Source organism: Solea senegalensis, linkage group LG8 (assembly GCF_019176455.1).
Source record: "Solea senegalensis isolate Sse05_10M linkage group LG8, IFAPA_SoseM_1, whole genome shotgun sequence".
Lineage (NCBI taxonomy): Eukaryota > Metazoa > Chordata > Actinopteri > Pleuronectiformes > Soleidae > Solea > Solea senegalensis.
Window position 1 is genome coordinate 3,785,394 of NC_058028.1, and position 26,962 is coordinate 3,812,355.

The window sequence follows — 26,962 nt, forward strand, 5'->3', positions numbered from 1 at the left end:
AACACTGCCACTTAGTGGCCAGTCATTTTATCGAATGTCAACAACCACAGTGTTTGATTAAATTGACAGTTTTCGTTCAGTTCCCTCAAAATAAATGACACCATTAGCTACGGTTCAGAATGAGTGGAACTTCTAAAGCTGACAAGCTTCTCACGCCCTCTCGATGTCAAGTGATGTTTGATGATTTCCGGGCCTGCAACTGCTTTAAGTCCCACCAAAGATTTCCAATCTGTTGACTGACAAGGTCCCTCCAGGAGGTTCCAGGATCTTTTTTTTATCAACCAAGCTTTGGCTGACTCGGACTTTGTGTGCTTGGGATCGCTGTCTTGCTGGAAAGTCCAACGATCACCAAGTTTGAGTTTGTTAACAGAAGGAGCGTCACGTTCCTCTTTAAAATGGCCTGGTACACGATCACTACTGCCAGTGTCCGCCGCAGAGAAACAGCCCCACATCAGTTTAAACCACCATTTAAATAAACTCACTAAATACCGGTTTTAGTCATGAGTTTGTTTCTGTGAAATCAATTGAAAATCCCGTGGGGAACTGGAAGAATATTTGAGGCATTCTTTATGGTTCAGAGATGCTAACATGTTAATAACTTTTAAAACCGTTACAGTTTTCATTTGAGTTTCCAGTAAAGTGCTATAGAAATTTGATTTATTATTAATAAAATGTTAAGTTCAGATATATCATCAATTTTGGTGACATCAGAATACGAATTTCTTGGCAATTGTAATGTAACATGGTTCGCTCCCATTGAACAAGTTCAGATGTGTATCGGCAACATCTTTACAAATTAATTTTGTCATGTTTATGTGAGATGGTAAAAACAGGTAAAATTCTGTACACATCCAGAAAGTTCTTTTGAATCCACTGGATAAAAATGCAAATCACTACTCTAGATATCTTAAACAGACAGATAATATGTTAAAGATGCACAAAAACAAAACAAAAAAATCGGAATTATTCCTTTAATCCATTTCATTGTTTTTTTTCTTCTTGTTTTATTGACGCATCTCATTAGCCTACGCCAACGTGAACGCGCACTAGAGAGTAACGTGCACGAGCAAGCGCTGACACCCACAAGGTCCAGCGTAAATCACTGCAATGGCAGAAAAGAGGGGAGGAAGGGAGGACACACCGGCTCTAGCCCCGCCTCCTTTATGCACACACACACACACACAGGAGCAGTATCAGAGGCAACAAAGGGAGGCTGCGTGGCTCAGATGAATCCACTGATCCACTGAGACAAGTTACATCTGCAGAGACACGTTTGACCACATCTGTCCTCACCTCACAAGGTAAGACCAGAGATTACACACACACAAATACAAATATATACCATATCCGTATCATTTACCATTATTCTGCATATCATCGTCACATTGTTCATTATTATTGACCAGGTTAATGCTGTAGATGCTGGATGATGTTGTGCTGAAGCATCAGAGCTGTGAATGTTGAATAGAGGCAGAGCAGCAAGACATGGGCGTGACATGTTACTGTCCAGACGTGTGTCTGTGTGTGTGTGTGAGAATGTGCATTAAAGCTGCAATCAGTGACATCTGTGACATTTTGCTGTAAAACAGTGGTTCTTCACCTTTTTCGTGAGGGATCCATATTTATCCATTAAAAAAGAGAAAGTGTTTCAAATATATATCTACACAAAGAAGATTTTTAACACAAAGTCTGAATTGTTCTTTATTTTTTGTCATGGGTAGTATCTTTTTTGGTAAGAATCTCCCCACTGATGACGTCACAAAACGATATGGTATTTTCAAGAAATCGCTATTTCTTAGTAAAATCATGGATTTCTAGTCAAATTAAAATTTCACACGGTTCAGTCACATTTAACAAGTTCAGATGCATATATAGGATTTTTTAGGATTTTCAGATTACCTTTGACAAGAAAGTTATATTTTAAATCAGCATGGGTTTATCTATAAGTTTGTCCTCCTGTTAGCAACTTCCTGCCCACAGTTTGCAATGAAACAATCTGAATATTTTGTCATGGGTAGGTGATCACCCAAGTATGTTCCCATTTAATTTTTGGTAAGAATCTACCCACTGATATCATCACAGAACGTTATGGTATTTTCAAGAAATCCCTACTTCTCTGTAAGATGGTCAAAATCTGTAGATGACGTATTACAGATTTCTTGGCAATTGTAATGTAACATGGTTCAGTCCCATTGAACAAGTTCAGATGTGTATATCTCGGGGACATCTTTACAGATCAGGAGGAATTTTGTCATGATTATGTAAAATAGTAAACACCATAAGCAGCCAGAAAGTTCTTCTAGATCCAGTGGATCAAATGTGAAAAACTATGATAAAGTAATAAAATAGCACAGTGGAACAAATAATAGTTAAACCCAATATCATCAGGACAGTAAAATTTACCAATTTTCACAAACTAGCATTTACACATTGTTAGCTGTGGACGCTACAAAGTAACATACAATTTTCCCTTGTATTTTCATAACTCATGACTCCCTGTTTTGTTGATATTTTCTGTTAATTTCACCTTCATGTACACATCTCAAGAGTCTATGTATGTACCCTGGCTTTTAATAGCAGCTCTGAGTAGCTCTGGTCTGCTAACACAGACCCAGACAGTGAGTAGACTACACGGATTCCAATGACCTGCTTTTACTCAAAAAACCCTGAACCCTATAACCCTAATCGTGGGTGGCGAAATACACCCCTGTTTCAGCTTGTTAGTATTGCCTGTTTTCTGGTCTGGTACCTTTTGTACACCTACTTGTTCCATCTGTTACCGAGTCAAATATCCCAGGGAAGGGAACTGTGGAAAATGTGATGTCAACTCCTTAGAAGACGGTTTTAGTTGGACTAGCACATTAAATACATTCAACATTCTACAGCTTTCGTCCAGTTTCTGAGAAGAAAATTGCTAGAAACAGCAACAAGTGTAAGTATGTAGATCAGGGTTTCTCAATCTTGGCCCTGGTCCTAGGGACCCACTGGCGTTCATGCTGTAGATGCTTTAACACACCTGATGGCACTGGGTCCCCATGACCAAGACTAGGACCCTGTTGTAGATTATTTGATGAAAATTGTTTGCTGGTTGTCTGATGAAAAGGCCGAAATCTAATTTATTTTTCCTATGGGAAAACCCTAAACTGAGGTGGAGCGGCTCAGTGGTTAAGACTGGTACACTGTGTGTGAAAGATATCATGGTCGCAAGTTCGACTCCACCCTTGGCTGATTGTATTTAATTCCATTGTAAGTCGCTTTGAATAAAAGCATCTGCTAAATTGTAATGTGAACTTATATTTTTCCCTCTCAAAAATAAATCACATGCTATGTCAGAAGCACTTTGTCATCCCTGTGGAGCTTTGGTGGCTCTCAGTGGGGTTCAGGCCCCTCGGTCTGGTAACCTCTGTTTTAAATGGATTCTATAAAAGTGCTGACTCACTTCCTTGTGTGTGTTATTTAGGGTGTAGTAGCGCAGCACAGTCATGGAGCTGGAGCACTTTGACGAGCGGGACAAAGCTCTGAGAAACACCCGGAGAGGCTCGAGGGGGAATGGGCTGCCCAGTCCCACTCACAGTGCTCACTGCAGCTTGTACAGAACCAGGACTCTGCAGGCGCTGAGCTCGGAGAAGAAGGCCAAGAAGATCCGATTCTACCGCAACGGGGATCGTTACTTCAAAGGTATTGTTTACGCCATTTCTCAGGAGAGATTCAGGTCTTTGGATGCACTTCTGGCCGACCTCACACGATGTCTGTCCGACAATGTCAACTTGCCACAAGGGGTGCGGACCATTTATACCGTTGATGGGGTGACAAAGATCACTAGCATGGACCAGTTTGTAGAAGGTGAGCATTTTTCCGCAATGTTAGATACCACTTTTTCGTGTACCAATGTCACTCAAAAATGTGCAACATCTGCCTTGGCTGGTTGTGATGAAAGGAAAAATGGGGGACAGAATAGGGGAGACAAAGTGAGAGAGGAAGCTTAGGTAGAGATAGAAGAAAGAGACCAGGAGTAGTTGTGTCAAGTTATCAACCAACTAATCAGATTTGAAAAATTCTCAGTTTGAAAATGGTATGTATGTATATACAGGATCAGACTAAATTTAATCCGGATCTGATCCAGATTATGTATTTGATGTCAGTTTAAATGTTCTTGTTCTCTGATTGCGATTCGTTTTGGCCAATATATTAAGTCTGTTTTCATCTTTTCCCCCACAACAAATCTTTTTTTCTGGCGGAAATGGGCTTCCATATGAAACAGAACATTGAAAAAGAAACTTAATTTCAATTTTTCTTCACATTCTCAAGTTTAAAGTGAGAGTTGTCATGACTCAGAAGCATTAATCAAGTGTCTGAGGACAAAAAATGTGTATACTTTGTGTAAACGTTAATACATAAATAATTATATATATATATATTATATAATAATAATCAGCCCATGCTGGTTCCTCCTGGTTCATCCAGATGAATTGTTTAATTGATTCATTGGTTTACCTCTGATATGGATGCCAGGATACTTGGTTATATGATGATTTTGTGTCATCGTTAAGTCACAAACTTCCCCCACAACAACAGCTGATGCAGATGAAAACCAAATGGATAACTTTTGCAGTTTTGTACAGCAGTGTCACACCGTCCTGTTATCTTTGCTACGATTCTTCGGAGCCTCTGTTTTCTGGAAAATGGAAAGTCGCATCTTGCGTTTTTCATCCCTCTGCAGGAGAGAGCTATGTCTGTGCCTCCATAGAGCCGTTCAAGAAGCTGGAATACACAAAGAATGTCAACCCCAACTGGTCTGTTGGTCCCAAGACTGCTGCGGCACTCAGAGACCCGTCTTCTCTCGGCAGTGCCAAAGCTGGGAGCCCGGAGACGAAGGAGAACAAGGAGTTCATTAAGCCCAAACTGGTGACCATCGTCCGCAGCGGAGTCAAGCCTCGCAAGGCCGTACGAGTCCTGCTCAACAAGAAGACAGCGCACTCCTTCGAGCAAGTCATGACCGACATCACGGACGCCATAAAGCTGGACTCTGGTGTCGTCAAGAGGCTCTTTACTGTTGACGGCAAAATGGTAAGTGATTTTTTTTATTTGAAATGATTTGAAGTTTTCACGTCTTGGCAACTTTCTAATCCTTTCTGACCTGGCCTTCTGACCTTCCTAAGTATATTTATCACATTTCTTTGATGTTATTTTAAATTTCCATTATCTTTGGTTGTTTGTGTGGCACCATTGGCCTGTATATCTATAATATCCAGTCTTGTCTAAAGCACCTGAAATGGATATTTGAGTAAAAGTACAAGTATGTTACCAGAAAATGATTTTGGTAGTAGTTGAAGTCACTTTTTTTTTAATAATATTACTTCAGTAAAAGTCTTAAAGTATATGACGTTTACTGTACTGAAGTATCAGAAGTTAATTAGACAAGTAAAAGTATTTATAAAAAAGTGAGGAGTTAGGATTGAGCCATGGTGGCTCAGTGGTAGGGTGAGTTGTCTTTTTTAGGGGGGTTTGTGGGTTCAATTCTTGGCTATGCTAGTCTATAATCTGTCCTTGAGCAAGACACTTAACCCCATGTTGCAGCATGTGAATAGGTGGAAACTGTAATGTCCTGCCCCTTTAACTACATTTTACATGGAAAACAGGCCTCAGGACATTGTAAGTTACTTACACTGTCAGAAAACTATATATATATGTAAAAAAAAAGAAGCACTTTCCCACACTATCACTACCTGAATCTCGATCTGTGTCCAGACCACCACTAAAATCGAATCACGTCTTCCCCACGTTATAGCCCACATCCTCAGAAAATCTAATAAAAATCTGCCCATTACTTTTTCTTTTACAGTAGTTTTTGTCAAACAGACAAATCAGCCAAGAACAAAAGCTTCCTCGCTGAAGGTAATAACATATCATTGTGCAATAGAACACCTCTCCTATTAAATCACAGCGCTACATCATCAGCTACATTTATGATACACTGTGTAACGGTTATTTAAGGAACACGATCTACTTATTTTTGCAAAGTCACGTTGACGGTGCTCCTCATACTCCCAGAGGAGGAATCACACATTACAACAGATTTGTGCTTAGAGCAGCGTGAAAAATTGTTAAATTTGACAACATCGTCTATGAGCGAGTGCTTCTGCCCATTTTTCCAAGATAACTTCAGCTTTCAATATCTGGCAGAGATTCAACCGTTTAGGAATTATGGTACTGAGAAGCTCTATTTCTCTGTTTTCCGGTAATTTTTTTCGAATTTTCTAGATACCACAAACGTTCTGTACAGATTAAAAGCAATACAGGTGATAAAAGTGGCCCATACAATGCCACAGTTACAATACATAGAATAAATAAATACTAAAATACATAAACACAGTGCAATAAAAGGAAGTTCAAATTAGGTTTAAAATTTTGCCAGAAGTCCACTTAAACTTGGTAAAAAGCCAGGCAGAAGAAGTGCCAGGGCAGGTTGTTCCAGAGACTGGGGGCCGCTGCCACAAAGGCTCGGTCACCTTTTGGTTTTTAGCCTCATTTTGAGCCTAAAAATCAGTAGCAGCTGATTGGATGATCTCAGTGTTCTGGCAGGGTCGTGGATATGGATGAGCTCAGTCAAGTATTGGGGTCTTTAAAAGAGCTTTAAAGAAGACGAGAAGGGTTACACTGCTTAAATGAAGTCATGGAAATAAGGTAAACTAGTATGGAAAAGTTTGAAAATTCAATGTGGGAACCCTGTATAGAGAAGTGTGAACCTTGTGAAGTTATGTGTATTTTTTAATTTAATTTTAACTATAAAAAACTATAATATTATATGGCGTTTAGTGGTGTTTTCCTTGTGATTGCTCAATTACACTTTTTCATTTTCATTTTTCATTTTTTTACAGAATTACACTAGTTACACAAAAGTCACAACATGATGCAGCAGCTACAACACAAACACAAAATTCACAACACGAACAAAAGCTACAACACAAACGCAAAAGTTATAACATGATGAAAAAGTCGCAACATGATTAAATCTCTTTACAGCCTGTGTTCAATGGACCGACACTGAGTCAATTCTTCCTCAATCCTTTTCTTTCAGGACTTTCAAATTCAATCAGTTTTTTTTTAGCAAACAAGCATTTTGCTCTTCTGTCGGGAGAATAATTTGTATGTTCCAAGGTATTTTACCTTTCTCAAAAGAGATTTGGGTTTTGCATTTTGTATCTCGTGATCACCCTTCTAACATTAATCCATGGTGTTTTTCTAGTATTTTTGCATTTGAAAGACAAACACAAAGCAGCCATAAAAACATTAAGTGCTCTTCACCTGAGAGTGCCTCGTTATCTTAGGGCTTTTTTTCTCCACCACTAATACGTTAATTGCTGACAAGTGGAGAAGATGGACGGATGCATTTGTCGGATCAAAGTAGATTGGTGAAGCCTTTTGGGAAAATTGTGTCTCTGTGCAGCAGCTTCTCACATTTGGCTGCAGTGACCTCTATTATCTGATGTCTCATTTTCACTTCTTGCAGGAACTTTATTTATAAAGCACTTCCACTAACATCCATGGTGAAACATACACATCACACACGCTCAGCATGTCGTTCATGACCTGGTTCACATTTGCCGTCAAAGCAGGGCGAGTTTTCCTCCCAAGTTTTGAAAAGTGAATTAGGAGAAATAGTATGGTGTACAGTGGCCCAGATGGCTCATGTGAATGCAAAAGACAAAACACGAACCCAAAGGTCACAATACGAACAAAAGCTACAACAAAAGCACAAAAGCTACAACACAAACAAAAGCTACAACATGAACGCAAAAGTCACAACATGACGCAAATGTCTCAACATAAAAGTCCCAACATGACGAAAGCGTCACAACAAGAAATAAAAGCTACAACACAAACACAAAAGTTTCAACATGACACAAAAGTCACAATACGAATAAAAGCTACAACACAAACACAAAAGTTACAACATGACACAAAAGTCACAATACGAATAAAAGCTACAATGCAAACTCAAAAGTCGCAACATGGCGCAAAAGTAACAACATAACGCTCAAGTCACAACATGAATAAAAGCTACAACACGAACACAAAACTCACAACACGAATAAAAGCTACAATATGAACTCAAAGGTCACAGCACAAATGCAAAAGTCAACAGAATGTTGCTCCTTGATGTTATGCTAAAGTTGCTGAAGCTTATTATAAGCAGAATATGTAAATGTGAAAAAATAAACTCATTAACAACAAAATTGCTCATTCGTGATGATCACATTAATGACATTAATCACAGTAATTAAGCAACAACCTCTTTCATTCAGCTTCTTCTTCACATTGGTGATTTGTGTAGCATTAGCGCCTGCTGTTGTCATATCATTGTTGGTACAGCCGCCTACACTCACTCTAAACCTTTACCTATTCTATTGCATTGTGGCTTTTTTTTCTTTTTCTTCTTTTTGCATTCATGTTGTAGCCTATGTGTCCGTGTTGAGCCTTCTGAGTTGCCGTAGCTTTGCCTTTTGACAATAAATTTTGATCGTCCCATTTCTCACACCCTGTCTCCAAGGAAACACGTCCTTACAAAAAGTGAGACACAGCCCAGAAGGTTGAAAGCCATCTGGGAATATGTTGCTAAATGTATGAGGAGAAAATGGGTTTCTAGGACTCACATCTCATATTCCTATGATTTGTGGCACAGTTTTCAGATATTTGAGATATTCAGCGGCTGAGTTTGTACCAGACTTTTACAGTTAATGATGAGCTGTCACACTTAAAGTCATCATCAGGCAGAACATCCTGACACAGATTCATCTCAACAGGACACAGTTTTCTAATATCTAAACTTAAAAATGCTGAACTAGATATATTAAATATTACAGGAATCTTGGTAAGGCATTTCACTTATGCAGTGTATAATTAATTGATCTAACTGTGGTTATGTAGCCTCATAGGATTGAGTATGTCAACTGGAAGGTTGTGGGTTCAATTCCTGGCTCTGCTCTACAATTTATTTAGGAAATTTAGAAAAAGTACACAGTTTATTTAGGAAATGTAGTAAAAGTACACAGTTTATGTGGGAAATGTAGTAAAAGTACACAATTTATATAGGAAATGTAGTAAACAATTTATATAAGAAATGTAAAAAGCACACAATTTATTTAGGAAATGTAGTAAAAGTACACAATATTTTAGGAAATGTATTATAAGTACACAGTTTATGTGGGAAATGTAGTAAAAGTACTCAATTTATGTAGGAAATGTAATAAAAGTACACAATTTATTTAGGAAATGGAGTAAAAGTACACCATTTATGTAGGAAATGTAATAAATACACAGTTTATGTGGCAAATGTAGTAAAGGTACACCATTTAGTTAGGAAATGTAGTAAAAGTACACAATTTAGTTGGGAAATGTAGTAAAAGTACACAATTTATTTACGAAATGTAGGAACAAGTAACAAAGATAGGTAGTGTGTAGTGGAGTAAAAGTTACGAGAACTATAAATAACAAATTAAAGTACAGCTATGTGAATGTTGTACTTAAGTACAGTAACAAACTATTTGCTGTTATGACTCAGAAAACCGCCTAGTCGAGCCGAGGTGAGGAAAGTTAAAATTAAAAATTTGCTTTATCAACCCTTTCTCATGGTTTCTATGGTGACATGGTCCCCCAAGCTGGTTGCTAAGGAACAGCCTCTGCGGCAGAGCAGTGCAGGAGTGATGTAAGGTGTGTGTGTAGTGTGTGGAGCCACACACTACACACACACACAGCAGAAAGATGGAGCACATGGCAGCACGATAATCCCGGGATATGATCCAATGTGTGCAGGATTTTCACGGCCAACAAATCTGTCTTCACAAGTTATTTATAGGAAGTACTAGACAGACATTTTTGGTGAATCAAAGGTGGATGTAAGAGCTGTTCAATTCTTATTCGCTGGTTCTTTAATTGTCTTTTTTTCTTCCGTTCCTGCTCAGCTGTTATTGATTTATCTCGATGCTGGAGTTTCTCACACTGTGATGCCACATGGTCAAATATCTACCCGCTGACATCCAGGAGCTTTTTTCATGCACGCTTAAACTTGTATTAAATGACCCGCCTGTGCTTTTTGGTCCTGGGACGGACACAGTTTGTTCTTTTTAAAACACAAACATGAGTCAGTAAATTCTCCAGCCACAGCTACATCATTAGCTGATATATATTAACTCTGAAAGTACAAAACTTAACTTAAAAGTTGTACACCTGCAATAAAAGTACACAATTTATGTAGGAAATTATGTAGCATTACACAGTTTATGTTGGAAATGTGGTAAAAGTAAACAGTTTATGTAGGAAATGTAGTCAAAGTAAACAGTTTATGTAGGAAATGTAGTAAAAGTACACAATTTATTTAGGAAATGTAGTAAAAGTACAAAGTTTATGTAGAAAATGTAGTGAAAGTACACAGTTTATGTAGGAAATGTAGTAAAAGTGCACAGTTTATGTAGGAAATGTTGTAAAAGTACGCAGTTTATGTAGGAAATGTAGTAAAAGTGCACAATTTATTTAGGAAATGTAGTAAAAGTACACAATTTATTTAGGAAATGTAGTAAAAGTACACAATTTTTTGTTTTTTGTTGTGCTCACTCCAAAAACAAACAAATGTTGATATGTTTGAATGCACTTTTTTAATTATATATAGCGGTATGCTTTTATTACGTAGATGACACCACTGGATGAGGTCTGCGCCACTGCCTTGGTGTGATCCTGGCGTTTATTATGGGATGGGACAGAGGGCATTTGCATGACTGAGTGGGTCAGCGTGAAGACTTGGACCTTTGGCATTTAAATCCCAGCAGTAATGGATGTGGCTTTTGCTCTGTAATTGTATTATACGCACACTAACATCCCTAACGTCAGTGTAGTCAGCGCTGCCTCGCTGAAAGAGAGACGTCAACAGCCACCTGAGGCAGCAGATGTATCAGTAAATGTGATGAATGGACCATTTGTGCTTTCATTTAGAAATTGTGGAGTGGAAGTGGTTGAGATTAATGTTGTTCTGCGAATCTGGCAGAATGAAATTAACTCCAGACAACCAAGTCTCTTCTTCATGTTGACCTTGACTGTCATAAATTTTTGGTTTGGCCCACACATGCTCACGATCAACGTTTAATGTCGCGCTCTGCATATGGACTAGTGATTGTCCTTGGGATCTTGGTCAAAGTCAGTCCGTCATTGTCTTTGTAATTACGCAACGGTCTGTGCTATCGGAAAGATTCCAGCGGTTTCTGAAAGCTGAGGAGTTGCACATTAAAGTCCAACATGTTGTTATTACAGTAATTTCACTCCTGCTGTTGCAGGAAGCCGGCGAATCAGCGAGAGTTGGAAAACCGCCTGTAGATAGTTTCCATTTTTTGGCCTGTTCTTGGACATTGAGACTCAAACAAAAGTTATTTTAAATGTGTTATACCGTGTCAAATTTCGAATTTTACGCACTACAGTGTCTTTGTAAATAAAATGGGGCCTGTTTTCGCAGGATTTTTTTCAAGTCCTGTTTTTATGAGATTTTCTTCGGGGTCTGTTTTTACGAGATATTTTTAGGAGATTTCTGTAGGGTCTCTTTTTAGGAGATTTTTTAGGGTCTGTTTTTGGGAGATTTTTTTTAGGGTCTGTTTTTAGGAGATTTTTCTAGGGTGTGTTTTTAGATTTTTTTCCAGGTTCTGTTTATAGGAGATTTTTTTCCAGTGTCTGTTTTCACGAGATTTTTTTTATGGGTCTTCCTGTCCTGCATAGGTCTAGTCTACATACATCAAGCAATGCAGGGCACGTGAAACAGTAGGTGGCATCATAACAAACAAGGAAAACTTTTAACTAAATATCAACTTCTCATTACCGTAACTTGTGTCTAGAAAATTAAAAAAACTATGGACTGGTGATCTGTCCAGGGTGTGTTCCCGCCTTTTGCTCGATGTCAGCTGAGATTGGCACAGCACCCTCATGTGGAGGATAAAATTGTAGAAGATGATTTTATCTGATTTTATATTTATTTTTGACCAGTATTAGACTAATACTGATACTGTCCGATACCATGTTTCCCAAAGTTTATCTCTTTTGTGCTGAGTCACTGTCTGTTTTGTTCACTTTTCCACTAAAAAGGGGGGAGATTCAGCTCCACCCCAGTCTGTTTATTTGATATGATGACATGATGTGTACATGGATCAGCTTCTACAGCTGTTGTTAAGCTCTTGAAAGTGGAAGGCTTGGGTCTGCACGAGTCAGATAAAAACAAAAAAAAACAAAAACAACGATCAATATTTGCACAGGATGCTCAGGGACCATGTTGGGGGATGAACGGGTGGATTGAGTGGGTGTGTTGGGGGATGGTCGGTCTGATGAATCTGCTGTGTCATTGAACCAGCAGGCAGAAATAATCAATATTATCCATCACACACTCTTCTTCTTTTTTTTCTGCTGTTGCTTCTGATTCACCTTCAGTTTCCCGTCCAATATTTGAACATTAACTCTTATTTTGATTTAAAATCTTACATTTTTCACGTTTTAAAAATAATCTCTGATGATGTGCACCAAGATTATGTCCATTTGTTTTCAGTTGTAGAATCACCATACCATTTATTTATTTATTATATTTACATATATATAACCATTATGCAACTTATAATAATTTTTACAATTTTTTACAATTTTTACGATTCAAAAATTGAGAGATTAATTAATTATGATCTGTAATTACTTAATCTAATTAATCTCTTTTTTAATCTCATCAATTACTGAGAAAAGCCCTGAACTTGATGTATTTTCTTTTAAATTAATTATTACGGCAGATCAAAAGATTGATATATAACAAAAGGTGGCTTTATAAAGTCATTTATTGTTTTAATAAACTTGAACAGATGCAGCCATTTAAATTCCACTGTGTTCTTTTGTCAAAATCCAAAAAATTAGAAAATACAAATAAAATAAAACATCAGGTCCATATAGACCCTTTCATTGTATACAAACATTCCAAGCCTAGTAGCCTGTCGACTAGTTCCACTACTACTTCACATTTCTGTGACATCTTTAGTTAACTTGATCATTTGGCACCCTTACTGTTTTTTGTCTGTTTTTACAAGATTTTTATTTGGGTTCTGTTTTTACACGATTTTTTTTTCAGGATCTGTTTTTACGCGTTTTTTTTGGTGGGTCTATTTTTGCAAGACTTTTTTAGGGTCTGTTTTTACGAGATTTTTTTGTGGGTCTATTTTTGACTTTTTTAGGGGGTCTATTTTTGCAAGACTTTTTTAGGGTCTGTTTTTACAAGATTTTTTTTGTGGGTCTATTTTTGCAAGACTTTTTTAGGGTCTGTTTTTACGAGATTTTTTTTCGGGTCTGTTTCATGAAAAAAATTCCGGGGTCTGTTTTTACAAGATTTTTTATCGGGCTCTGTTTTCACAAGATTTTTTATGGGATCTGTTTTAATATGAGATTTTTTTAGGGTCCTGTTTTTATGAGATTTTTTTAGGGTCCTGTTTTTATGAGATTTTTTTCAGGTTCTGTTTTTACAAGATTTTATTTCAGGCTAACGCAAATGCAGTGTTGCAATTGCAATGTGAATTATGATTATATTCTACTTATAGATGTGATATAGATGTGTTAGTTTTTATTGTTTTGACTTCACACGTCACCGTGACAACGTGCTGCATCTTTTTTACCAATGTGGTTATTTTGTCTGAAGCTCGTCCTGCTCTCTGCACAGAACATGACAATGAATTGAAATCTTAAAGTAGCCGTGTGTGTGTGTGTGTCTCCCCCACCTCTCAACATCGCAGACTCGGCTGTGATTCCGTCTGGCTGCCATGGCAACGGCTGTGCCATAGCTCTCCTGCTCCCTCTGGGAACACTGGAAACACCCCACTCCCCTAAAAGCACCCAGCCCCCCACTGAAACGTTATAGATGTGTGTGAATATAGAGTGACTCTGAGAAAAGCTGCAGTGTTTGTGTTCTCCTCGTGCACCCGATTTTGAAGGAAAATCATATCATGAATTAAAAAAATAATAATGATGACTGCTAATTTTGTGTTATTTTGTCATTTCATATATGTATATATATACATATATATGTATATATATATATATATATATATACATATATAAATATATACATACATATATATATATATATATATATATATATATATATATATATATATATATATATATATATACATACATATATGTATATACATATATATGGTGTATGGAAAAGTATCACATTCACCTAAAAATAATTTTTAAAAAAGGCTCTTTTTCCGAGATTTTTTTTCACAGTGTGTTTTTAAAAGATTTTTTTTGAGGGTCTGTGTTTACGAGATTTAGCTAACTTTAAGGGTTAAGAAAATAACCCAGGTTCTCTGAAACATGCGCTCGGAGCTCTTGGTTCTCTGGCTGCTCTCGTTAAACATCAATAATCCATTTGAGTGGAAGATGAGTCACCATCTTTTATGTATTCATGACACAGCAAGTCCATCCAGTTTGTCTTTGTAGAAAAGTGTACAATCTCTGTTTAGTGACGTGTTTATTGTTTACACTTTCCGATATCTGATCCAGTGATTTTAACGAGTATTGGACTGATACTGCCTTTCTTCCCCAGTAACACTGATTCTTGATGTGGTGTGATGTTAAAAAAACATGTTTTAACAAGATTATTTCAATTAATTTGTCCTGGAAAACAGAAGACAATCCACTTAAAATTCATAATAAGGAATAAAAATGATTACATGAGCAGCAGGTGCTTCATACAGACTGAACTGATGATAATACAGGTTTAAAAAGGAGATTGTTTTTATTTTTTTTTACTCACTTTAAAAACAACAACAGCTGAAACAAAACACTGTACATCAGAGATATATACCTATCTGTGCGCAGATAAGTGACAGGATTGTTTTTGACTTGTGTTGCCAGGTTTCCTGCCTTCAGGACTTTTTCGGGGATGACGACATATTCTTTGCATGCGGCCCAGACAAGTTCCGCTACCAGGACGACTTTAACCTGGATGAAAATGGTAAGTGAAGCTCTAAAGATTGAATCTATATTTATTTCACAGTCAGAAATGTTCATGGCAAGTTCCTTTTATTATTTAGTGGAATTATTAGAGGGATCACTCCCACTATATGGTATGTTCCCACCTTGTCTTTCTTCTTCTGCCATTTTTCTTTTGGTCTGTTAACTAGTTAACGACATACTTCAACATAAAAAACAATAATTATCCAAATAAAAGCGAGATAAAGGTACTTTTTCGTTTGGTCCTGATTGAAAGTTGAAGACAAAGTTAATTGTAGATAGCACTTGTTAAAACAAAGAAACGTTTCACAAATCCACAGAAAAACGAAAATAGAGTGATAAACTGATGACAAACCTCATCTTTCTGTAGTTTTGTTAATTATTTTGCTCTTTATTCAATAATCCTGCTGTGTTGTGGTCATAAATGAATATTAAAATGTGTGTTGTGCTTTTGGAAGTCTGTGACCTAGTTTTATTAGGCATGTGTGTGTGTGTGTGTGTGTGATGAATGTGTTTGTCAGTCCACATTTTCTGCCCTCCATCAGTGCTGTTGCGTTTAGAAAACCTTTGTGTATCACAATATTGTTTTGATCACAGAGTGCAGTTTGGCGAAATCTGCATCGTACGGTCGACTTCCCACCGTACACGGTCGCTCTTCCCCAAGAAGCAGTGGGTTTTCCCGCAGGAGCAAATCTCCTTCATCCACTGGTTCAGGTAAATGTTTGTGTTTGTATTTTAATTCATGACATTTTGGTTCATTGTCGCTTTCTAATTAAAGTTACAACTGAATTGATAGGACTAGGTTTGAAAAATCACATCAATCTTCATTTGAAAAGATATACCATTGCTATTTCCTGTATCCTCTGCACTAAACTGGCAAGACCATTGTTACAGTTTTTTAAATGTCATTTCTTCACAATGTTGTATTTTTTTGTTTATTTCTCTTATACTAACAGTCAACGGCACCGCAGGCAGTCAACTGTCCACGCCTCGGTCTGGAAAGTCCCCGAGTCCGTCTCCGACTAGTCCAGGAAGTCTCCGAAGGCGACAGGTGATAAAAATTTATGTTAAGATATTGAATGAATCCAATAATCTGCATTATCTTTGTGCATTTAAAACACAAATTAATTATATAACTTGTATTGGCATATCACACTTTTATCTCTTATCATTTTAATGTTAATGTTCTTTGTATTTCTGTGCCTTTATAGAGCACTTTGAGTTGCCCTGTGCATGAATAGTGCATAGAAATATACTTACCTTGCCTTATACAATATTAAAAAAGTTAAATTAAAGTCATATTGCTCCTTTAAAAAAAAACTAAACCATATATAAACTAATCTACCTAACCTGCAAACCAAGATGCTCATATAAAAATCAGAAGTAGAAACTACCCGTAAGCTAACACTGCTCTGCTTAGTGTTTAGCTTAGCTACTTCCAATGAGTTATCAAGCAGTCGTGACAACACAAACACCAATTGTTTGAGTACAACTTCCCCCGCTGTGGTAAAATCTATGTTAAATACACATAAACCCAAGTTTTTACAGTAGTATTTGCTGTCTTGTCTGACACTTTGAATTATTAGCATGAGCAGTGTTAGCATCATTCGCAGAACTCGAGACTGTTCACTGTCCTCGCTCCCAAATGGTGGAACGAGCTCCACATCAACATCCGGACAGCGGAAAGCCTCCACATCTTCCGCTGCCGACTAAAAACACATTTCTTCCGACTCTACCTTGACTAAGACGACGACGACAAAAAAAATAAACGTATACATCGCACTTATGACTAGCACTTCATAGTTTGGTTTACTTGAAGCTCTTACTTAGCTTCTAGCTCTTATTTGTACCCAAATGTTTAAATGCACTTATTGTAAGTCGCTTTGGATAAAAGCGTCTGCTAAATTACATATAATGTAATGTAATGTAATGTTGTAGTTTTTTTTCCTGCTGATTCATTGTCTTCTAAAAAGGCGGTAGATTCGGAGCCAGGCTGTTGAAAACACTCAAAAGGTGTCACTTGCTTCTGTTTTTATTATTTATTATGTATATTATATAACCTTTTATTTGTAAAAACAAATAGTTTGAAAGTTATATCAAAAAAAACCTGCATTTTTAAGTGTTCATATGGAAATCCTGTGTATCACAACAACTACACCACTGATAGTCGCTGTGTTTAGCGACTGTAAAGTGGACAGAAATCTAACCATCGCTGCCATCAACGTTAATTAATCATAAGTTTGACTGCTGGTGCAGCTGTGGTGGTTATTTTCACTTCTTTTCAAACCACACGTCTTTGTGCTGGTCAGGCGGTTCGTGGATTATTAGACCACGCTTTTATTTTTACTCAAGGCTGACATGAACTCAGGCTGTAATTACATTTTCTCCAAGATTTCAGAAAGACAAGTCTATTGTTCTCACTCTGTGATGCTCTCTTTTCTTCGCCTTCCTTCAGGGATCTCAACACAGTGGCTCTTCACTGTCCTTAGCTTCTACCAAGGTTTGCAGCTCCATGGATGAAGGAGACGGACCAGGCAGCGAAGGCAAGACGAGACACGAAGCATGAATTTTTTAATTATCACTTACTAAGCCTGGGTGATATTTCTTGTAAATAATATCTCAATACTTTTGTGCTATATCTACTGTAGGTATACGAGATATATCTTGATGTATCGCGTTATAAAGCTGAGCACACAGGCTCAGTCACAGAGGTTTTGGTGCCATATTCTCAATTTATTTTGTATAATGAAAATATAATGAACACATTTCAAATTAGATTTAATCTAAAATAAATTTGGTCAAATTGTGATCTGGGATCACAATTCACGTTTTGTTTTACTCTGCAGCTGAGTTCGTGGACGACTCGTCTTCAGTCCCCCCCTCCATCACAGAGCGGTACAAAGTGGGGAGGACTTTAGGTGACGGAAACTTTGCGGTGGTGCGGGAGTGTGTGGAGAAATCCACAGGCAGAGAGTTCGCTCTGAAGATCATCGGCAAAGATAAATGCAGAGGAAAGGTGGGACCGAGTTTCTGTCTTGTGTTTGGATCTCGTGTCGTCCCCCTGGCGCCGCATGCAGGAAGTGATTTGTTTTAAAGTCAAGACATGATATGTGTGAAACATAGTATACAGTATGCTAGAAATATATCAGTTATATTTCTAGCAACTTTCACTCCACCGCTTGAGAAATCCAACCAGGGCTCGAACCTGGGTCTTCTTGCTGCAAAGGCAAGAGTGTTAACCACTACACCAACCGTGTGGCCGTCTCTGTTACTCATTATATCCAAATACTACTTGATGAGATGCTGTTACACTGTAGTTTTCACCCATTCACACGCTGCAACGTGGGGTTAAGTGCCTTTGCTCAAGGACCCATAGACTAGCAGAGTCAGGAATTGAACCCACAGTTGAAAGACAATCTGCCCTGCCACTGAGCCACCATGGATCAATCCTAATGCCTCACTTTTTTAATACTTAAATACGTCGATGAAAGACGAGTGATAGAAAATGTGCTGTGTGAATAGGTGTGAATGGCAAAACTGTAGTGTAAAGTGTGGTCATTGAGACTTGAAAAGCGCTGTATAAATATAGACCATTTATCTTTTAGTATTATAAAAAGTTCTACTAAAGTCATTTTCTGGTTTTCTGATTTTATTCAAGTATCACCTTTAAGGTACTTTATACAAGACTGGATTATATCCCATTTTGCTCTGAAATGACTGTAAAGGAGGCTCCTCGCTTGAATTCCTGTTGATTTTCAGGTGTTTCAGGTGTCATTTTTCTTTTATCACACAGGAACACATGATCCAGAGCGAGGTGTCGATCCTTCGACGTGTGAAACATCCCAACATCGTGCTTTTGATAGAAGAGATGGACACACACAGTGACCTTTATCTTGTCATGGAGCTGGTGAAGGTGCACATTATTGTTTCTTATTTATCATCGGTTCTTTGGACTTACTTTCATTCGTTGTTTTTCACTTTCCATACAAGGCGTAAGGCACCTTGCGTATTCACTTTGTAGAGGTTTTGGATTTTGATGTGATTTAACATTTTCTTGGTTTCCTCTCTGCAGGGGGGCGATCTCTTTGACGCCATCACCTCCTCTAACAAATACACCGAACGAGACGCCAGCTGTATGCTCTTTAATCTGACCAGTGCCATCAAGTACCTGCACGGTCTCAACATCGTTCACCGAGACATAAAACCCGAAAACCTGCTGGTAATTGTTTGGTTTTTTAATCATTATTTCACTTTTATGAAATAAGAAACAATTGTATTTTGTCAAATTGATTCAAATCTGAAACATCATTGAACTATTAACACCAGGATTTAGTTCTTCAAGTGAATATTACTGTTTATAATGTGGTTAATTGTTGTACTTACTCACAGTAAGAGGCTGCTTTGAGTGTGGGAAGAAAATTATTTTAAATCCTCAAGGGTAACCTGGTTTACTAGTTTACACAAATGCAGTGTCTGCTGCTGTTGTGTTTTGTTATTTTTTTTTATTTCAATTCACTTCATTCGTAAAAGACGAGTGGTCGTCCATTGTCTTTCACAGGTCTACGAGCATCACGACGGCAGTAAGTCCCTCAAACTGGGAGACTTTGGTCTGGCCACTGTGGTGAATGGGCCTCTGTACACCGTGTGCGGCACGCCCACTTACGTAGCGCCTGAAATCATCGCCGAGACGGGGTGAGGCGGTGGTTCACTCACACTCGATCATTCAGGCGTTTGTTGATAAAAAGGAAACAAAAATAGTCATTTTTTTTGCTCCTGCTGTTACAGTTACGGTCTAAAAGTGGACATCTGGGCGGCCGGCGTCATCACCTACATCCTCCTGTGTGGATTTCCTCCTTTCAGAGGGTACGTACTGTACGTGCTCCTGCAGAGTCAGGAGTAACTTTTATGTGAGGATCTTGGTTTTGAATGTAATGTATTAAAAATGTTTGTTTGTCTTCAGCAGCGGTAAAGATGACGACGCTCTCTTTGACCAGATCTTAAAGGGTCAACTGGATTTTCCTGCAGCAAACTGGGACAACGTGTCCGACTCTGCAAAGGTTCGTTGATTTTGTTGAGACCATTTAATACTATTGGGAGAAATTCCAGCGGTTTCTGAAAGCAGAGAAGTTGCACGACAGGTGATAAAAATGTATTTTCAAATTTTGAATGAATCCACTATGCTCCATTATACTGCATTATCTTTGTGCATTTAAAAGGCAAGAATTAATTATATAACTTGTATTGGCAAATCACACTTTTATCTCTTATCATTTTAATATCTATTTTAAGACAGTGTTAGCATCAGGTTAACATCTTGTACTGAGAAGTTGCACGTCAAAGCCGACGTGTGGTTATTACGGTCATTTCACTCACGTTGTTGCAGGAAGTCGGGCGAAATCTGCGTCTTTGTCACCAGAGAGGAGAGAGTTGGAAAAACTGTCTGTACATAATATATTTTTTGTCCCGTTTTTGGACAACGAGACAAAGATTGAGACAAAACCTTTAGTTTTTCTTCATTTTAAACTGTTAACATGCTATTTTAACATGCAGTAAATAGTAAATAACTGCCAGATGTTGAAAGGTATTCTGGAAAGTGTTTATTTTGCCAGTTGTAGCTTCTTGACTTTGTTACTGTGTTGTTTACATACAGGTGTTTCTGCAGCATTATGGTATTTTGTTCAGCCGTAAGAGCAGGAGAATTCAATACGAGTACATTTAAAATAGAAATAATCTTGTGCGGAACATCTGTGTGTGTCGGTAAGTGAGACTTGTGTGTTTTTATGCTTCAGGCTCTGATCACTGCAATGCTGAAGGTGGAGGCAGATCAGAGATACACAGCAGTTCAGGTGCTCGATCATCCCTGGGTCAACGTAAGTCTGACCTTCGAAGAACCTCTACAGAACCATCAGAGGGTGAAAAACTCTTATTGCACTCAACATTACTAAATCTGAATAAAATCATTCAATTTAACAGTGGACGAAGCTCATTTCAGGTCCAGTCATTCATACATAAATTCTGCAAATGAACAACTATAACATGGAAACGTGATAATTATGTACAACAGAAATGCTATAATTGTATTTTCATTGACAGTTTATATGTACAAATGAAAATGCTCTATATCAGCGAGTAAATAACACAAAACGAGCAGATGTTTGTCTACGACCGCATCACAAAACCCACACAGGACTGAGGCAGAAAACACTCTGCTGTTGTGTTTGTTTCTGCAACGTTGTCAATCAAAAACTAAACAACTACTACTAAACCTACTACCAAAACTACTAATAAATTACTAAAACTACTATTGAATTAATAACAAAACTACTACACTACCACAAACGACTACTATATTACTACCAAAACTACTACTAAAACTACAAAACTACTTCTAAAACAACTACCTAGACTACTACCAACAACTACTATTAAATTACTACCAAAACTGCTATTAAATTACTAACAAAACTACTACACTACCACAAACAACCACAAACAACTACTTGTTTCGGCAAAACTACTATTAAATTACTAACAAATCTACTAAACTACCAGTATAACACTACTATCAAAACTACTACTTATCTACTTAACAACTACTTTTATAGTTCAACATTAATCATCTCTTTAACTGTTAATTATTTAAACATTTTATTTTAAAAGTACCGTTGCTGAGAGCTCAACCTCACTTTCATTAGTCCTTGTACGATGAGAATAAAGATATTGTGATTTTGATTCCTGACCAAACATACATGCTAGACTTTAATTAAGAGCAGTAGCTAAAAAGATGCATTCAACAAACCCCCGTAAATGTCAGCACTTCTGCAAACATGCATAAAGTCATATAAGAAGTAAATGCTTGATGCTGCTGCCACCTTGTGGTAATAGATGCGCCACAAAATTGGTACTTATGCGAGCAGAAATGCTTTAAAATAGTATTTTATACGATTATTATTATTATTATAGTATATTCTTCTTTGTTCTTCTCTGTGTTTCTCAGGACGACGGAGCATCGGAGGTGGAGCACCAGCTGCCTGTGGCTGGAAAAATCAAGAAGCACTTCAACACCGGGCCGAAGCTCAACAGCACTTCAGCAGGAGTGTCAGTCATTACAGTAAGACCTGGACGTGTCACGTGCACTGCGTCGCTGCTGCGTTCTGTCATGTTTTTTTGTTTTTGTTTTTTAAATTCCAGTTCACTGATCAGTGTTCACGTGTCAGACGTGTCCTCGGGCAAAGGAGAGAAATATTCAGAGCAACTAGGTCTATTTGCAGATAATAATAAACAGTAGTGTAACAATGTTCAATGTTAGCATGATGTTTTAGTGCAGGGAGTCGAGGTCATAGGAGTAAATAAAAAAACACAGGCATGCGCCAAGTGAAATCAGTTCGGGCATTTTCACGTCACTCTGGAGAGCCGTCCATGCACAGGGAACCTTAATTCTGTTTGAACATGTTGAACAGGGGGCTTTTTAGCTGTTTGAAGAAGAAAGATATGTGCAGATATGAAGTGACTGAGTCAAGGAGAGAGCCTTATAGATGAATCCCAGCCATGTGTGCATGTCAGAGAAGAACGTTCAGATTATAGAGTTCTCAGTGATGAGTGAGTCGAACCTAACATTGAACAGCCTCTTTTAGACTGGAAACTAAAGTTTCTTAACTGCTCCCTCGCCCAGATCAAATCCCATAGAGAAAATCTAAGATTTGGAAGGGGTTGTCGATCTGCTGCCACTTACATTAGTAAGTTGAAATGTGTTATTTGACAACTTCAGTACTTGAAATCCTTTGTTCAAATTTGACATAAGTGGCAAAGACTGACCACAGGGGGGCAGCAGTGGACCAGCAGCGCCTGTGTCACCATGAGCTAAAAATGCACATTTTGTCTATGAAGTTTGGAATGGGAGTGAGTGGTTTAAAAAAAAAAAAAGGTGGTAAAAGTCGTATAACAGCGGAAAACACATGAAATTTACCAAAATAAAGTCAAAGTAAAAACTATATATATGTTCGTTTGCACTATTTTCATTCTATTTTATGCTTGTTTAGGCTCTTGATTGTAGATTTTCACCCTCATCTCATCCTCTCCTCTCAGACCACGCCACTTGATAAGGAGAAGCAAGTTTTCCGACGAAGACGCCACCAGGATGTGAAGTCCATCCCGCAGCTGCCACACAGCACCACCACTGCTGCTGCTGCCGGTGCCCTCTCCCCGTCTGACTTCACCTCCGAGTCCGAAGACCTGTCTCCGGGTTCTGCCGGCACCGTCCGTTCGCCCGTGTCTCCGTTCTAACACAGAACGTTCGGTCCAGTCCGCTGTTGTCGTACTTTTATTTCAGTTAAAATCAGAATGAGGCACAGTTTGTCTCAGAATCACAAAAATTGTCCCTTCTCCGGAGAAATCACCACATAACTTGTTGCACTGGTTATTAATAGTAATATGGCGCCCTCTACTGGTACATACCATGTACTGCAAGGAAGACAAACCTGTTTCATTTAATTTATCCTTTTTTAATTTGACTTGCTTTCAGTGCTCTATGGTGGCTTGGAAGTCCAAAAAATGTTAAAACCCTTTTTTTTTTTACAAAAGCTTGAGACAAATTTGAAAATAAATTGACTACAAATCAACAAATTTGATGAAAATTGGATTGACATTAAAACACTTGTTTTATTTTATAGAATTCACTCAAACGGTGAACATTCAGACCTTTCTCTAACAGTAAATGTTACACCACAAAATGCACTGTTGTATAATGTCATTTGATTTTCAGATTTCAAATGGCAATGTGACCAAATCTAAGCCATGCAAGGGAGCGGGAAAAAAAACGACAATAACGGGATAATATAACAGATTATCTGTCTGTCACAGAATCTGTGGATCATTCGTTCATTCATTGTTTTTTTCAAAAGGAAACGAAAAATGAAAAAGAAAACGGGTAACAAACAGCTCCCATTTCATCCAGTTTTGATAAAAAATTTTTACATCTAACCCGGAAGTGACCTGTGACGGGGGAGGAGCAAATGTTTATATTTTTGTGCTTTTATGCTGTAAAGTTCACAGAAATTTTGACGTCACTACTCTATGTTACGGTGAAGTTATTGAATATTTTTAAATATTAATACGTATAATATCTTTTCCAGGTGTTGCACTTTGTAGACGGTCCCTGCTCTCCTCCAGTCTCAATGACGACTGCACGTAGAGATAGATGTAGTTTTACCAGCTTCTTTTTTGATGAAAACAACGTTGTCGCTCGTCGTCTACGTTTGCTATGATTTGAAATATGTCTCACATGTGTTTCCAAAAAAACAGATAACGGGCGTTTCCCGTTTCGTCCAGTTTGGATTTTTCCATCCAACAACGAGTTACATGACCCGAAAGTTGTGAATTAAGTAAAGTTAAAGAGATAATTCACAGATTCAAACTTCTGCGATCAATAACATTGAAATGAAACATTTTTTTAAAGACATTTTAAATCATAGCAAACGTAGACGACGAGCAACGACATCGGTGATCTCTATGTGCAGTCGTCAGTGAGACTGGAGGAAAGCAGGGACCGACTACAAAGTGCAACACCTGGAAAAAAGATAGTTAAAGTAGTAGTGTAATGTAAACTTTACAGCATAAAAGCACCCAAGTCTGGATAAAAACAATGTTATGATCGTCCCGTGTGAAGCTCCTCCCCCTGTCACAGGTCACTTTACGTTAGATGTAAAAAAAATAATCTAAACTGGACGAAATGGGAGACGTTTGTTATCTTTTTTAAAATGTATTATTTGAGCACAATATCAGAAATTGGGGAGAAAAAAACAGCCAAAAGAACTAGTCATTATCCAAGTTTTTAAATTTTGAAAAACGAATAAACGTAAAGCCAGGTTGAAAGTAAGTGTTTTGACATTTTGTAAAAATCTTTTGCACGTCCAGGCCACCGTAGTGCTGATGTTTCTAAGCAAGACAAATCAAAACATGCTGCTATATCGTTCCACGAGTGCTGTAAAGCAAGAGAACGGACGTTTTTGTGTCGGACAAATATTCCTCCAGAGACACGGGGGACAGGCGTTGACCGTCCACCCGTGAGCTTGCTGCTGCTGATTGTTTTTATGATTATCATTATTTTTCTTGAAAGCTGCAGTAGGTTCGTGTTGTTGTTTACCTGGGTTTTATGTCGTCTGAAGGTCTATTTTAGGTTTCTATTCTCCCTGAATGTCTCTCTCTTTGTCCAGCAGATGGCAGCGTAGTCAAACAACAAGGATGTATCGTTCCACTGCAAAGCGGTTTTTATCAGTTAATCAACCACTAATTTGGTAGGTGATCGATAAGCTTTTTTAAAAATTAAATTAAAATAAATTAAATTAAATTAAATTAAATTAAATTAAATTAAATTAAATTAAATTAAGTTAAATTAAATTAAACTTATCAAGTTGTGTGATTACAGCTTCTTTTAGTGTAGTGATTTTATTATATCCTGTTGTGTTTTTGGCTCCTTTTAGACATTTAACCCCAAGGTCTGCACAGCTAACAGTTTTTGGTTCCCAGAACGTTCTGACGGGAACGTTTCCTGATGGTTCCCCTCTAGGGGTCTCCTGTGGTTGCCAGGGAAAGTTTTCCTAATGTTAGTTTTAGGTTGCACATTTGGTTCCCAGATCCTTGCCCACCTGTGGTAACAAGAAAATGTTTTATTTTATATATGTATATATATATATATATATGTATATATACATATATAAAAATATATAACAATATATATGTTATAGAACATTTTTAGAACAGTGAATCCCAGTCCTGGTCCTGATGGCATAGTTCCCAGAACCGTGCGTTGCTCAAGCGCTCTATAGCGCCCCCTAAGGTGAAAACAGGCAAAATTGAGTCCCACCAAGTTTGGGGAAATTTGGTGGGAAGATATTATAGACCAAGACGAACAAAATAGTCGACTTTTAGACGTTTTACTGCGCCAAAACACCAGATTGAATTAATCAAATTACCATCATTAGATTTCTAAAATATTACCATGGATGCAGGAGAAGGCTGTAAAGGGTGAAGTGAACATGATTTGTTTTCTGCCATGTTATGAAACAAAATCCAGGAATACAGTGGGAGTCGGTGGTGGCGGTTATGTCTGTGTCTTATTATTTAATATTAATTAAATTAATTTAATATTTAATAAAGAAAGAAAAAATCCCACCTACTGTAGCTTCAAGCAGCAGCTTTGTTACACGTTGATGCTTGTCGTCGCCGTCATTGGTGTGTGAAACCTCGTCTCGGCACGTGTGGATTCTAAGTGCAATTAGGGTGAACTGAGCACAAGGTAACGCGGCAATTCTCTAACAACGTTTCTTTATTTTTGTCGTTTAAATGTAGTCAAACAGCAGTGCTTCCAGTAAAAAACAAACACATTATTTTAATATTTCTTCTTCTTCTTAAATAACTCTTATGAAAACATGAACATTATGTATTCATGTATGCACTGCACTCACTGTCCCGGTGAGTACATGAATGTTCTCCTGCATGTTTGCCAATGTACGACTGAAACAAAAGTCACGTGACATAAACTGTTCATGCTGTCATAGTGAATGCACTTCACTTTAACGGTGCAGTGTGTAATAAAAAAAAAAAAATCATTTCATTTCATTTCTGCCAAATAAAAAACAGTGTCATGCACATTTTACGCACTGCACCTTTAATGCAGACTATAAAGCAACCTAGCACAAGCTTAAGGTTTTTTTTGTTTTTCTTTCTATTACTGTTGTTAAAGGGCTTTTAAGTTTTGGTACAGACCATAAAAAGCACAGGAACAAGGAGACAGTGGCTCTTTTTTTTTTTTTTTTTCTTAAAGATGGTACAGTCCGTTTTAAAAGAATGTGAACGTCGTATTTATTATAATTCCTCCATGTTTTCACTCACATGTAAGAATGTTATTTAATCTACAAAATAAAGTCAAATGAAAACAGCA

General features: G+C 37.7%; 1 protein-coding gene across 2 annotated transcripts; it reads left to right on the forward strand.

The window, feature by feature from the left end:
• Positions 1-1,198: 1,198 nt before the first annotated feature.
• LOC122773742 (serine/threonine-protein kinase DCLK1-like) lies at positions 1,199-26,962 on the forward strand. 2 transcript variants are annotated; one of them, XM_044032632.1, is made up of 16 exons: positions 1,199-1,301; positions 3,461-3,843; positions 4,721-5,067; positions 14,926-15,025; positions 15,622-15,738; positions 15,981-16,075; positions 17,480-17,567; positions 17,871-18,040; positions 18,818-18,937; positions 19,097-19,243; positions 19,583-19,716; positions 19,810-19,887; positions 19,985-20,081; positions 20,814-20,894; positions 22,022-22,135; positions 23,110-26,962. In XM_044032632.1, exons 2-16 carry the CDS (start codon positions 3,483-3,485, stop codon positions 23,305-23,307), a joined length of 2,247 nt encoding a protein of 748 aa, XP_043888567.1. In that variant the 5' UTR covers positions 1,199-1,301; positions 3,461-3,482; the 3' UTR covers positions 23,308-26,962. The 2 variants fall into 2 exon arrangements, with proteins under 2 accessions (XP_043888567.1, XP_043888569.1); XM_044032634.1 differs by having other exon boundaries at positions 19,988-20,081.